Source organism: Rhinatrema bivittatum, chromosome 6 (genome assembly GCF_901001135.1).
Source record: "Rhinatrema bivittatum chromosome 6, aRhiBiv1.1, whole genome shotgun sequence".
Lineage (NCBI taxonomy): Eukaryota > Metazoa > Chordata > Amphibia > Gymnophiona > Rhinatrematidae > Rhinatrema > Rhinatrema bivittatum.
The window spans coordinates 312,519,067-312,533,337 of NC_042620.1; the positions used below are offsets into that span (position 1 = coordinate 312,519,067).

The window sequence follows — 14,271 nt, forward strand, 5'->3', positions numbered from 1 at the left end:
ATGCTGCCTTCTTTTCGGCTCTACTGATGGTGCAGACACAGAGCCAAGCACTGCCGTGTGGGCCGAGGGGACTCAGAGCATTCACAGTATTGCCTGCCCCCATGGCCCCCCTCCTCCTCCTTCTGCTTGCAAAAGCTGTTTCAAAGTGGAAGCACAGGGGTAGGAGGAAGGGGGGGGGGGGCCGCAGTGACCAGCAGCACTGCACAAGTTCTGAGTCCCCACGGCCTAAGCTGCAGTGACGATCGCTCCCGTGCCTGCGCTGCCAATAGAGCTGGAAAGCAGGCAGCACAGGGCAATGCTAGCACTGCCTGCCAGGTCGACTGCTCCGCACTGGAGTCAGAAGTTTGGGGATGACACCCTATGACGTGGCGGGGAGGGGGTATCTCGCCACTGATGCAGTTCACGGTGACTCGGATGCGAAATGCTTTTTTTTTTTTTTTTTCCCTGCGAGTCCCCTTCCCCCCCCCCCCCCCCCCCCTCTCTCTCTCTGTATCCATCTGCTGGCAGGAAGACATAACCCATTTGTCTGGACTGGTCTGGCGTGGATGATATGGAATCTGTGGTTTGTGGCCCTGCTTCTTAGTACTTAGAAAAGAAGTTCATGCCCCGGGATGTTTTAGAGATCAGACCTGGTCCTGTAGTACAATCTTCACTTTTCCCAAAATGAGTTTGAAATAATTTCCCTTAGAGCTTCAGAGGCATTTAAGGTGAATTACGAGATGAGGCAGACATCCATGTCCTCCTTGCGGTGCAGTTCATCTCCAACGCCTTTGAAATGAGACTGAAAATACATTTCAGCCTCGTTGGAGGGAACTTGGTTTATTTTAATTCTTGCAGCATTTCTGGAGTGCTCTACCCCACAGAACTTTACAACAGAATACATACAGGGACAAGTCCCTGCTCCGAGGAGCTTACAAAGTTGAAGGAGGAGCCTGCTGCGTGTGGACATGGTGATCTGAAATGACCTCAACAAGGATAGTTTCCCAGTGTTTTCAACAAGAATATCTACTTATCCCTCCAGAAATGTTAAAGCGGCAGCAATATGAATGTGGTTATTAATGAAGCTGGCTGTCAGAATTAATAAAACCACCCATCAGCTTTGCTTTCCTTTTTGTTTCTATTGAGTATCTAACACAAAATGAGCTTTATAAATTCTAAAATGTTTCTTTCATTCATTTAACAACTCCTGGTCTATAGATTTATGTGCTGTGCTGTTTCTTATCAGAATCCATTATCCAAATATAGGTGTAGTATGAAAGGACATTAAAAGCAGACTAAAGGAGGAAGATTCATTGCTAATACTGCATGCCTTTTGTTCTAGTATGGTGGTTAATAAAAAAAAACTTTAAATATAAAAAAAAAAAAGAAAGGTGAACAAGAAATAAGAGCAGCAGAGGACAGAGGATCGTGCATGTTAATATTTATGACTATATTAAGACAATTGCCAGGCCTGCATAATTACAGAAGCTTGTTGGCAAAAGATCGTTTGCAAATAGTTTTAAAATGCCTATGTTTCAATGCCTGTTCTTTAAATCTGATCCACGGGTCCCTCCTTTTCTAACCTTCACTGTAAAACTAGCTTTGCCCAGAAGGCAGAAGAGCAGACCGAGCAGGTCGCTATGCCTTTAAGCTTTGATTGGCGAGTGTGCTCCCAGCCTTTTAAATAGGTCAGTGACTGAGCTTCCCCTCTCTCACCTCAGTAGCACTGCTTAAGGGAACGGGCAGCAACATGAGAAGAAAAAAAATTACTTGTCTTAATTTCTTTTTAACTTAAAAAACAAACAAACAACTTTTTTTTTTTTTTTTATCAGTTGGGGGTTCTCTTTTCCTGTGGGTGCAAGAATTCTTTTATCCTCCAGGTAGAGACGTGCTCACCTGGGACCTGGTCAGTGGGAACCTACCTTGGCAGAGGAAATAGATGGGGCCTTGAGAGGAAGGCCTAGAGGTCACCTGACTTGCACTGCGCCTGCAGGAGGTCTTATTGGGAGCCGGCATGGGAGCAAGTGACTGAGGCGAGAGGCACATGGGTGGCTGATTCTTCAGAGCACGTCAAGAAAATGTTGCACTTCTGTCTGCAGGCACCACGCATCGGCTCTTAAAGAGAAATCCCACCCTCCCCCCAGCTAAGGACGGTCACCATGTTGCTCACGGCTGCCCACTACAGCTTGCTCTGCGGCTGCCTGGTTGCGTTGGCCTCGAGTGCCCAGGAGAGCAGGGCTGGGAGCCCGGCCCTGCCTCTGATCCGGGCGCTGTCCGAGCGCCTGCCCGCCGCGCCCCCGCTGCCCTGGAGGAGGCGGAGCCACGGCCAGCACTTCCAGTACATGATGAGCCTGTACCAGCAGTGGGCGGAGAAGGACGGCAGGCCCCGGGAGGACCGGAAGGTGGGCTCCGACACCGTGCGGCTGCTGCGGCCCCAGCGCAGCTCCGCCTACGCGGTGCAAGGTGCGTAGCCCGCCGGGCGCTGCTGCTGCTCCTCCGTCCGGGGGGGGGTTTGCACAGAGGAAGGATGCAGGCAAACTTCAGGGAGTTTGATGAAGTGCGCCGAGTGGAGGGAAGCCAACGTTTGGTTCAGTGTTGAGTCCGCGTTTGCTGCTCTGTAGGCTTTATGGTAGCAGAGGTTTTGCATTTGGGAGATACCCTAGTGTGGAGTAAGCAATACACAAGCAAGAGCAGTGCTAATTGCCTTTTCTATGTTTCTAAGAGTGATACCCCCCAGAAACTGTAGTACTGATCTTAGAGTTCCTCGTCTTGTTGTAATCAAATATGTCTAGGAAATGCAATTAATGTTTTTAAGTGTAGCTATCAAACGGAATTAAAACTGTCTAATGCAGAGCACACCTGGTATTTAGTGCTGCAGAGTATTTTTGTCTTGCATAAGAGCACCAGGGACCTGAGAAGGTTTGCCTGAGCTTGTATCTCCTTATAGCAGGGCTGATGCTTCTCTGCTACTATCTTCTGTTACTATTATGTTTGTAAACCACTCTTCGTGAGAAGAGCAGGGTATAAACTTTTTAAAACGGAAACAGAAAAGCTACTTGGGGGGGTGGTGGCCTTAGTGTAATAAATCATAGTAACATAGTGATGACAGAAAAGGTCCAAATGGGCCATCCAGTCTGCCCAGTAAGCTTCTTGTGGTAGCAGTATCTGCCGTGCAGGTTATCCCCATGTTTCTCTTAAGGATAGTAACTGCCATTCCATATAGTTATCCTCAAGCCTTATGATAACCCACTAAAAACGTCTTCTGTTAGCAACATTTTTACTGGGTGATGAGCCTTCTCCCAAAATTCAGACAGTGCTGCCTGACTTGCTTTGCTTATGGGCTTGCCCCGTAGACGTAGTCCTCTGCTTTCTCCCCCCCCCCCCCCCTTACACACTTATGTCTGCATATTAGTACCCCAGCTTGTAAAATTCAGGGCCCATGTTTGTTGTCTGAATCCAGTTCTTCTTTCCCCTACTGTCGAAGTGGAAAGCAATGTTGCAGTTGCATCAAGGCTCATTGCTTGAGGGTAGTAATCTCTATGCCTTCTGTTAAGAGTAGTAACTACCGCACCAGCAAGTTACCCCATGCACCCTTTTCTTCAGTTCTGTCCTCTAGCCTTTATGGATTCAGTGCTTATTGTATGCCCCTCTGAATTCTTTGACTGTTCTTGTCTTCACCACCACCTCCTCCTCCTCCTCCTCTAGAAGGGCATTCCAGACATCCACCACTCTCTCCATGATGAAATATTTCCTGATAGTTCTGAGTTGTCCCTCCCCTGGAGTTTCAGTTCATGATCTTATTTCTACTGACTTCTTTCCAACAGAGAAGGTTTGAAGCTTATGCATCATTAAAAGTCAGAAATACGAGGCCTCTGTAGAGTAGTGAGGGGACAGGGTATGTGTGGCTATCTTAAACCCCTGCTGGTTCTGGGAGTTTGGTTCTCTTAATGTATTTTCTACTAAAGGGAAAGGGAGAGCAGTGACTGTATTGATAACCTTATTGCATTTGTACAACAGAGTTAAGTTCTATAGCCATGGAAGACAGAGAATACTCAACCCAGGTTTGCAAGATTGACTAAAGGGAGATTGGAGACGGAAGAGGAGAATAGGCTAGGGGGGAGAGAATGCTTGGTACATTTTTTTTGTTAATACTAAGTGCAAGAGATGAGTATAGTCATGATGGTTTTATATCATTTAAAAAAAAGAATTGTAAATAGTATATACAAAATGTAATACTTTCAGGCATTAAATATTTATTTAACAAACTGATAGGAGGAGGGGCTTTGAATCTTCATTGCATGCAGTTCTTGGTCTCTCCTTTATTTTCATCTTGACAACTAAAGACTTTTTCTGTTCTCCTTCCAATTCTGCCATTCCTTCTGTCTTCCTTCCTCTCCCCCACTGTTGTCTAATAGCAATCTTCTTCATATCACAACTTTCAATCTCATCTATCCATTCTCTCCACTGCTTTTTTTTTTTTCAGTTTTCCCTCTCTTCTTCTCTTCCTAGCCTGACTATATCCCACCTTCTTGGCGCTCCCTCTTCCAGCCTTGTGTTCACCCACTAGCCCAGTTTAACCCATCCCTCTCCTGGAGGCACACCTAAATGATCAGGGTTACAGGATATCTGTAACAAATATGCATGAGAGGCTTGCATACACTGTTTCCAGTGAATGTAAATCTATCTCATGATATTCATTGTGGTAATCCTGAAAACACAATTGCCTAGTTGTGTCTCCAGGGGAGGTTTGGGAAACACTGCACTAACCATTGGTCTTCTGTAGTTCTCACTTCACTTTCTCTCCATTTCTGATTTTCTTCCAAGCATTGTTACTCTTCTATTCACTTTTCTCCCTTCTGTGGGGGCTCTTATTCTTCTTCATCTTTTTTTTTTTAATTTGTAGAATATCTAGCTTCTCTGCTTCATGCAGATTTGTCATCCTTGTAACTGCTCCTTTTAGTTTCCTTCTAACTTCATTTTATCATAGTCTCCCTTTTAAAGTTGTTGTAGTAGTTTATTTTTTTCCCTTCAGTGATTATCAAAAATCTGATTGCATTATGACCACTGTTGCTAAGTGGTTCCACTGCCATTCCTCCTTGCACCAGGTCCTGCATGCTAGTGAGAACTGTACCAAAACCAGCACCCTCTCCTGATGGTTCTAGGATCAGTTGCTCCACGAAGCAGTCGTTGATGGTATCTAGAAACTGAACATCCCTAACGTGCCTTGAGACATTTACATATCAATATGAAGGTTACTGGAATCTCCCATTATTTCCATGCTTAGTAATCTAATCTTGGTTAGCATTTCAAAGTCTCTCATACCATCCTGGTCAGGTAAAGCAGTGGTTCTCAACCTTTCTTCTATCAGGACACACCCGAGAGAGGAACCTCACATGCCTGACACGTTTGAACCATCATGGGACTAAATATAAGCATATGCTCTGCACCCACAGGAATCCCCCCACTTCCTAACAATGGATGCAGAGCAGAACTAAGACATTTCCCTGTACAACTCACCATACAAAAAAAGATATTCTGATTCTGGTGTCATCTTAACAGCATCACAAAATCCCTCTACTACCAGGAGCATTGTAAAATAATTCAAACAAAGCCCACTCTGTACCTGCCTATCAAACCTGCCATATCTCAGCAGCACTAACTCCAAGAAATGAAACAGCAATAGCCCTGCCCATGAAAAGGCAGCAGTTCACCACCAGTGCAATATAATATGGAGAAAATACAACCAATATGACTGATACAAACTTCTAAAGTACCTCATCTGTCACAGACAGACCTGATTCACCAAATAGAGAATACTAGCCTGCACTCCCAGACCCCCCCTGACTCCTCCTCCTCCTCCTCCCCTGGAACCTCGCCATCCTGACCACTAGTAAACATACCATAGTCTTACCGAACCCCTGTACTTAACTTCTCCCTAAGACCCTTGTATATATGTTATCCATACAACAAAGAGGATTATTTATTGTGTATGTTACTCCATTGGAAATTGTACCCAGTTCACTGTTCACACTTTCCTCTCTAACTTTTCTCTTTGATTACTTAGAGACCCTTCCCCTTTTTCCCTGTTCATTGTACTTTCGGTCTTTCGGTTGTAATGTAAACTGGTATGATGTTTGCATACTAATATCGGTATAATAAATAAATAAACAAATTACAAATGTGGAAACCCCAAGACCACCTTCTGCTTGCAGTGCAAAACTGGAGATTAGAAACAAAAATATTTCCACCTAAACTAAGCAAAGTTCAGAGAAGAAATACATATTCTCCAAACTGATGTAGTATGGCCCTTGTTACCCAGTCACTTCCCTCCATGCACTCATTACCCCCACCCCACATCTTCTTCCCCCATGCTCCCTCTGCCCTTCCCTACCCAGAATACTTGACCACATCTTTCCTACCCCTTCCTGCTCAGCAGCCCCGCACCTCCATCTCTTCCCTGTCCAACAGACTCTTGACTCCCTCTCTCCTCATGCCTTCCTGCCTAATACATTTCCCCATCCTCCTGGCTCCCAGCCAGCAGAAAAGACTTCAGTCCAATCCAGAGTCTCCCTCCCTGTTTGAGCAGCAGATGAGGACAAGAAGCACTGAGGAGAGGAAGATAAGGCAGCAGCAGATCTACAGAGCATGCACCTTTCTCCCTTATGTTCCTGCTTTCACATCCAGGCCTCCTGGGGTAAAGAGCATCAGCAGCCTCACTGCCAGGCAGAGGAAGATAGTTGGTGTCCTTCTGGGCCCACATGAACAGGAGTTGGTGATATCTCTCTGATTTGAGTGAAGGAGGAGGGGAAAAACCTCCTCCCACTGACCAGGAAGAGAAGGAAGCAGGAGCAGCTTCCTGTCAGCAAAACTCCTGCCCAGACTGAGGAAAGAGCAGTCTTCTGCTGGCTCTGACCCACCTCCTGGGACTTTGCGACATACTAGAGTGTTCTGACACACCTGTTGAGAACCACAGAGGTAAAGGGTAATCGATGCCCACTACTGTGTTCATCCCTGTCACATGGAATTTCTATCCTTAGATATTCAAGAGTGCAGTTAGTTTCCTGTAGAACCTGTATCCTGCTGGACTCTGTGGACAGTGCTGTGCTGCCATCACCACTTCTATCTAATCTGTCATCTTGATTTACCTTCTATGTGGTTTGACAGTATCCCATTGGTTGTCTTTTTTTTTTTTCCCCACCAGTTTGTTTTTTGGGTTTTTTAGATGTGCATTAGGTCAGTATCTTCACTTAGTGCCATGCACTAACTCTCCCTTGCTTTTTACCCTTCCATTTGCATATAGATATCTAAATTTATTCTTTTAATTTTACTGGCAACTAGATCAGGTGGTCTGGGATCAGCTTTTTCCACATTCTCCCTGGCTGGCAGTCTAATTTCCCTTTTTCTGTAGATAACCCTGCTCCTGAGACTGCTTTCCCCCTTGATCTACTTTAAAAGCTGCTCTCAGCTTTGTAATTATTAGTGCCAGCAGCCAGGTTTCATTTTGGTTAAGGTAAAGCCCATCAGAACCATAGCCAGGCAATTTAGTACCTATGGCCAAGGGGAAACGTGTACCCTTTCCCTGAGCATAACACACAATGTGAGCTGGGAGACTCTTAAATGGTCTAGTATAATAAAATTAAATTAAAAAAATCCCTTAATTCAGTAGAAGTGAAAAAGGCATGCCCTTTGAAGGCTATGGAGCGAGACTTGGCTTACAATTTAATCAGCCTTTACCAAAAACCAACTTGACATGACTGATTTAATGTTCTTCTTCCTAATGATGTCCTTTAAAATCAAATGTTTTTTGCAACTTTTTTCAAAAGTTACTTATTCAAAATATTTGTAGTTCTGATAACAAACCTTCATAGGATTTATTAAAGCAGATGTATCCATTTCCCAAAACTTCATAACAGCTAGGGGCATTCACTGGTCCTTTTGGAAACTCTTATGAAGTTTTGGGAAATGGATAAATCTCCAGCTTGTTGCCTGAGACTTTTACTTCTCATAAGAACATAAGATATGCCATACTGGGTCAGACCAAGGGTCCATCAAGCCCAGCATCCTGTTTCCAACAGTGGGCAATCCTGGCTGTATTGCTATAGCTGTGGATTTGCAGTGTTTGATGGGAGGGGAGGTTATGCTCCTATCTAACTTCTTGGGTTTTTAATCTTGTTTTTAAGTTGTATTTTTTATTTTCCTTTTCACATATTGTGCATTAGGAAATGTTTTTGTATTAATGCAGGTTTTTTTTGTGCATTGCCTTAAGCTTATCAGATGGGGGAGATAAAATGATATAGATAGATAGATATATATATATATAGTACTTTCCTCTTTCTATTAAGTGCTACCTATTTTTTTTTACATCCTGTATTGGCTTTATCAGCTACTGGCTCTGCTTCAGCATTTAACTTCAAAACAGTGGGGAAATACGTTAACTTTTGTACCCATTCATTACAAATGCTTATTTTATAGCAGATAGAAGGCATTATTGCTTCAGTTCAAATGTTCACTCCTTTAGATTTTAAGGAGCATGGTTATACATGCCAATATACAGACAACATGAAATGATAAAGAGCTGAGGGAAAAGCGGTTTTGTGTAGAAGTAAAGGTTAACACTCAATTTGGTAGCTTTTTATCGTACTAAATACATTTGTGACTAACTTTGTTTTTCAGCTCATTGGAAAATGAACTAAATATGTTGGAAAAAGCTTCTCTGCAACTAGTAGAATAAAATATAAATCATATGGTTCTTTGCAATAGGGTTTATCCTCATTTATGGGCTAATGCACACTTCCGCCTGCCGGCGTTTTGAACTTTTATGTACAATTGCCGATTCGGCTGCCCATTCATAATACGATCACAGGATAACCCATTTTTTAAAAGACCATCATTGAACACTGCCGCTTGGCTTTACAACAATAGATATTTTATAGAATTTTTTTTCCTTTTTTTGAAATTTTTTTCTTTTTTTCTTTCTTTCTTTCTTTTTCTTTTAGGTAATATTTTCACTAATCTCTTTTCACTAAATGTCCAACATCTTTCTTAAAGAGAATAAATCCACTTATCTTTTCAGTGGAAAAAATGAAATCCCAACTGCTCGCGCTTTGTTGGCTTGCCCGACACCGCTTCGAAACACCAGCGGTGTCGGGCAAGCCAACAAAGCGCGAGCAGTTGGGATTTCATTTTTTCCACTGAAAAGATAAGTGGATTTATTCTCTTTAAGAAAGATGTTGGACATTTAGTGAAAAGAGATTAGTGAAAATATTACCTAAAAGGAAAAAATTCTATAAAATATCTATTGTAAAACCAAGCGGCACTGTTCAATGATGGTCTTTTAAAAAAAAAAAAAAGGGTTATCCTGTGATCGTATTATGAATGGGCAGCCGAATCTGCAATTGTACATAAAAGTTAAAAATGCCGGCAGGCGGAAGTGTGCATTAGCCCACAAATGAGGATAAACCCTATTGCAAAGAACCATATGATACATGTGACTTTTTTGATTATTGTGCTTATCGTGTCACATTTTTCTCCAGTTCTTTTTCTTCTATAGAATAAAATATAAAGGCACTGGGATATGTTGGGCTAGCAAATTTTTGTTTTTCTTTCCCAAAATGAGTACACTGAGGACATGAGGTTTGTAGCACAATTTTGATGGACCATTTGTTTTCTGGCATAAACGTAAAGCAATCTGTTCTGTGTTTTTGTTTTTTTTCCTTCCTGTAGGTCCTTGGCATATACGAGCTCTGAAATTCCATCTCCAAGCCCTTCCAAAGGTAGCACACCTGGTCAGAGCTGCTGCAGTTTGTAGTCGGACCTGGTCTATGGGAGATTTCCAGTTCTTCTGCAAGATGGAGCTGTTGCCAGGTAGCCACGTGACCTCAAAGCCATCATTCACCGACAGAAATATTTATGCTTCTCATGAGAGATTTTCCGATGAGAAATGGGTAGAGCTGGACATCACTTCTCATGTTCAACCACTGATTGAGGACTCAAAGAACAATCTGTTAAAACACTTCTATCTTCATCATGTGTGCAGTGTGGCAAAAAAGATTGGCAGTCAACTCTCCAGGCAAGAATGGAAAAAGATGGCATCTTTAAACATTCCTTTTCTGTTGCTCTACTTCAATGACACTCAAAAAAATTCCTCCAAGGCCATCGTGGAGCATACGGACTTGGAAGAACCTGCCCTAGAAAAAGACTTTTCAACAGGGCTCCTACTCTCTCGGAAAACTCGTCAGGTGGGCAGCATTGGTTTGGACCTTCCCAGTTTCCATCAGAAGAGCAGCATCGTGAAAAACCAATGCTCCCTTCATTCCTTTCGGGTCAGCTTCCAGCAGCTTGGGTGGGACCACTGGATAATTGCTCCCCACAAATACAATCCAAAATACTGCAAAGGTGACTGTCCTCGCATCCTGCGCTACGGCTACAACTCGCCTAACCATGCCATTGTCCAAAATTTTATCAACGAATTGGTTGATCAGAACGTCCCACGGCCTTCGTGTGTCCCATACAAGTACAGCCCCATCAGTGTGTTGATGATTGAACCCAATGGTAGCATTCTCTACAAAGAGTATGAGAACATGATTGCAGAATCTTGCACATGCAGATGATAAAGCACTTTAGCTGAGTCAAGGACAGGAGCATATATAGTGGTGGCATTGCCAGCCTAGATCTCATGTGATCCGGAGCTAATACTGATGTTGAAACTGCTGTCTCCAATGCATGACCCACCTGTTGTCCAAAGTGCATCAGAACATAGATCTACCAGGATTACAGAAGTATTCCATGCTGACATGAAGCTCAAGTTGGCAACTCTGTTACAATCTTTATATAAAGAAGTGACAGTCTTGACCCTGGTATATAATTTCTCAGGAAAGTATCTTGTATAGGTTTTGCCTTCTCCCCTCCCTCAATTCCCCACTTCACTATGCATGCCTTTAAGACCATTATGCAACCACTTTCTTCTTGTTTGTGTTTTTTGAAAACCACATGAGAAAATGTTCCTATCTTAAAGGTTCTAAGGCTTTCCTTTTCTTTTCTTTGGTCTAGTCACTTTTTTTTTTTCCCCTGCTCACTCGATTACAGAATGTTTGTTTTTTATAAGTAATTTTTTATTGCAAACTTTGGAGAATGGTAACATATATATATTTTAAGGAAGAAGGAAAAATAGGGGGGGGGGGGGCCATACCCAAAACTTGCCTGCACCCATGTCATAGGATTGTTCTTGTTGCTAAGTAAATGCTTGAGGTGCTTTTCCCACAGCATTTTCCTTCTTGATGGAGAATCTTACTTACATTTGGTGGTTAGATTTCCCCAGTTTTTACAAGGGGTGAGGCCTCCAGAAAAACCTGCTTAAGTGCAAGTATTGCTGTGACAGAATAGCTTGGGGTGGGTCTTTTTTGAAAAGAATTACAAAGGTCTCTGTGGTACTGGATGTGACCTTCTAATGCCTATCAGAGCTCTAAGGGGACAACAGTCCAAGCTATCCATACCTTGGATGTCTTTCTGAAGCTGTTCTCAGGGCTTAGCCATTCTCTGGAACATATTCATCACTTCCTTCCCCTCTTTTTTTTTTTTTTTTTAATTTTTTTTTCTGATTAACATTAATGAACCTCATACCCATGGTGATGCATTTGTCCTAAAACAACAAATGATCTCCAGGAATAGCTGAATTCTGATGATGGTTGTCTTTGTTTAGAAATGCACAAACTGTTTGGAAACAACTTTACCTGGTTATTGCAACTGATTGCTCAAGGAGAAAGGAGACCTTTTTGGAAGATGAGACTTGAGGTTTGAAGTCTTGACTGAAAACCAAAGAAGTGCCACTTTTTCGTCTGGTAGGGGGATTTGAAGAGGCAGCTGCACTAGTGCATGCTGCAGCTTGCAGTATTAATCCATGAGCTGCTGCCCCCTGGACGTTGAAGCTATCTGAAAGATGTCTTTTCTGTGGCTGTCAGCACTTTGGAACAGAGTATATAATGGGACATTTTGGGAGGCATAAAAGACATGTTTTAAATCTCTTAAATATATGGGATCAAACGAACATTATGCAAGCTTTAGAACAAAAATGATCTGGATTTGCTTTTAACAAATTGAGGGATTATCTGGCATGTGAAAGGGACAGCTCTGTAGTTCCATCCTCCGTATCCGTTTCACGGCATGCCTTTTTTTTTTTTTCTCTCTCTACTTGTGCTATCATTGGGGCTGGGGCAAAGGGTGCTTTAAACCAGTTGAATCCTTAGGTTTACAAACTTGCTTTCTAGTCCCTAAATGTAGAAATGCTGGGTTTGGGAATGTTCCATCTCCCTAACTGCAAAACCTGCAACATCCAAAAATCCTTTCTCCCTACTCCTCAGCTCACTGTGCAAACTTTTTTTTATTTTAAAATCTTTGCAGAATTGAGTCTTGAAACTTAGTTGGAACAGAGAAACTGGCCACCCTTTGTTCCTTCACACCCCCCAAATAAAAAAGGCACTTTTTCTTTCAGAGCATTTCTGGAAATAAAACTTATAATAAATTAATAAACTTAGGACTTTTTAAAAAAAAAAACAAAAAAACCCCCCCAAAAAAACCTTTGATACCTAGAGTCTGGATTTTCAGACTCGCATTACAGCCCCCACAGCAGGAGCAGAGAACCTAAAAGATATAAATAAAAATAAATAAATAGGTTTGCTCACAAAAACGCAGGCTTAAGCAGATATTGGAGAGAGCTGGAGAGAAGTAATGCTGTCAGCTGCGCTCTCTCAATTTAACATTTAGATGAATAAACTAAAGTATCTTGTTAAACATGAGAGCCCGGTCATTGGTTACTAGTGTGCGTGCCTGTTCAATACTGTCTTATTTTTTGTGCATTTCTTGCACAGCAGAACTGGTTGGGGAAGGGAGATGTTCCCTCAGGAACTTAACCACCTGTGGCCAGCATTTAAGGAACAAACACAGCCTGAGCCCTATAGAGCACTTTCTGCAGTATCTGTTAGGGAAAGAAAAAAATGTTTTGCAATAAACTGAGCAGATTAAAAACTAGATGTATGGAGCACCCACACCAGCAGTCAGAGGGTCTCATTGCACTTTAATCAAAAGACAGATGTAAACATAGGGTTTAGTGCAATATACCTGCCCATTATTGTGTTTTACTGTTTGGCTCTTAGCACTTTTGGAGGGTGACCTGAATATATAATGGGTGTATTCTTGACTTCATTTTTTTTTTCAGTATCCTGAGCACATAATTGGGGGTTAGGCACCCCCTCCTTGACATGGATAGCTGTAACTTGTATTTATATGGAATGTCCTTTAGTTTGATTTGCTAATTCCCCCTTGCAGTTCTGTTGCCCTCCTGTGTAAGTTCTCGATGCTGAGTGAGCCTCCCAAAATTTTGAATCTTTTTCTATTTATTGTTGTCTGTGTTGTAAGCAGTGTGTAGAAGCATTTATTCATTAAATCGATCTGTTTTGCTAGAAGAGTCGAGTCCTGGCATTCTTTGGGGGGGTTGTCTGTAGCCTACAGGGTTAAAGTGCGGAGCTGCTGCTTGGAGACTCCTGTGAGGTCTTAGTGCAGTGTGAAATGCAACCACACACGCTCGATCGTGGCCAGGGGTGAGACGCTGCACGTCTTTCTGCATTGCCGCTGCTAGAGGAGAGTATGTGGAGGTCCCTGCAGCCTTTGTACAAACGGCCTGGATGCTGCTGTGTGAATGCTGATGGTGGTGGCAACATCTTAACCAGTAATATTCTGCAGTACCACTATTTTAATCTGTAGTTTAAACTTTAAAATCCTCTGGGTGCATATCAATATATCTGAGTTAAGAACCGCATTCCTAGCTAAATTCAGGGAGGCCCCCTCCTGCCATCCCTATGTCTTCATCGGCATGTGATCTTGAGGATGTCTCTTGGTGCATTTAGAGCATGGAGGGGTTTGGGTGCATTTGTACTTTACCCATGCGAGACCTGTTCCTAAATGGGAGTAGTCCTGATTTCTTTGTGCCAAGCGAACTCTTCTGACCTCTCTCTGGGGGAGTTCAGCACTGTTCTATGCCTAGGGACATGCTGCATCTGGAGCACCAATAGGCCCATGGCTGGGAGAGGCAGGGTTAGACCACTGGGAAAGCAATGCCCCTGGATGACTGCCACACACCATGCAGGAAGACTTTTTTTTTTTTTTTTTTTTTTTTTTTTTAAGTATCCTTTTGGGCAGGGCTGACCCTAAGGGGTGCGGGGCCAGGGTGAATCTGCCAGAATACCCTCCCAGCAGGGGTTACACCCCCCCTGCTGATTCTCCACACCTGAGGTTATAAGT

The 14,271-nt window shown here is 42.9% G+C and overlaps 1 protein-coding gene across 1 annotated transcript; it reads left to right on the forward strand.

The window, feature by feature from the left end:
- The first annotated feature begins 1,715 nt into the window (after positions 1 to 1,715).
- LOC115094438 (bone morphogenetic protein 15-like) lies at positions 1,716 to 13,436 on the forward strand. Its single transcript, XM_029607492.1, has 2 exons — positions 1,716 to 2,442; positions 9,703 to 13,436. The coding sequence occupies exons 1-2, from the start codon at positions 2,139 to 2,141 to the stop codon at positions 10,587 to 10,589; spliced, it is 1,191 nt and encodes a 396-aa protein (XP_029463352.1). The 5' UTR covers positions 1,716 to 2,138; the 3' UTR covers positions 10,590 to 13,436.
- Positions 13,437 to 14,271: the final 835 nt, after the last annotated feature.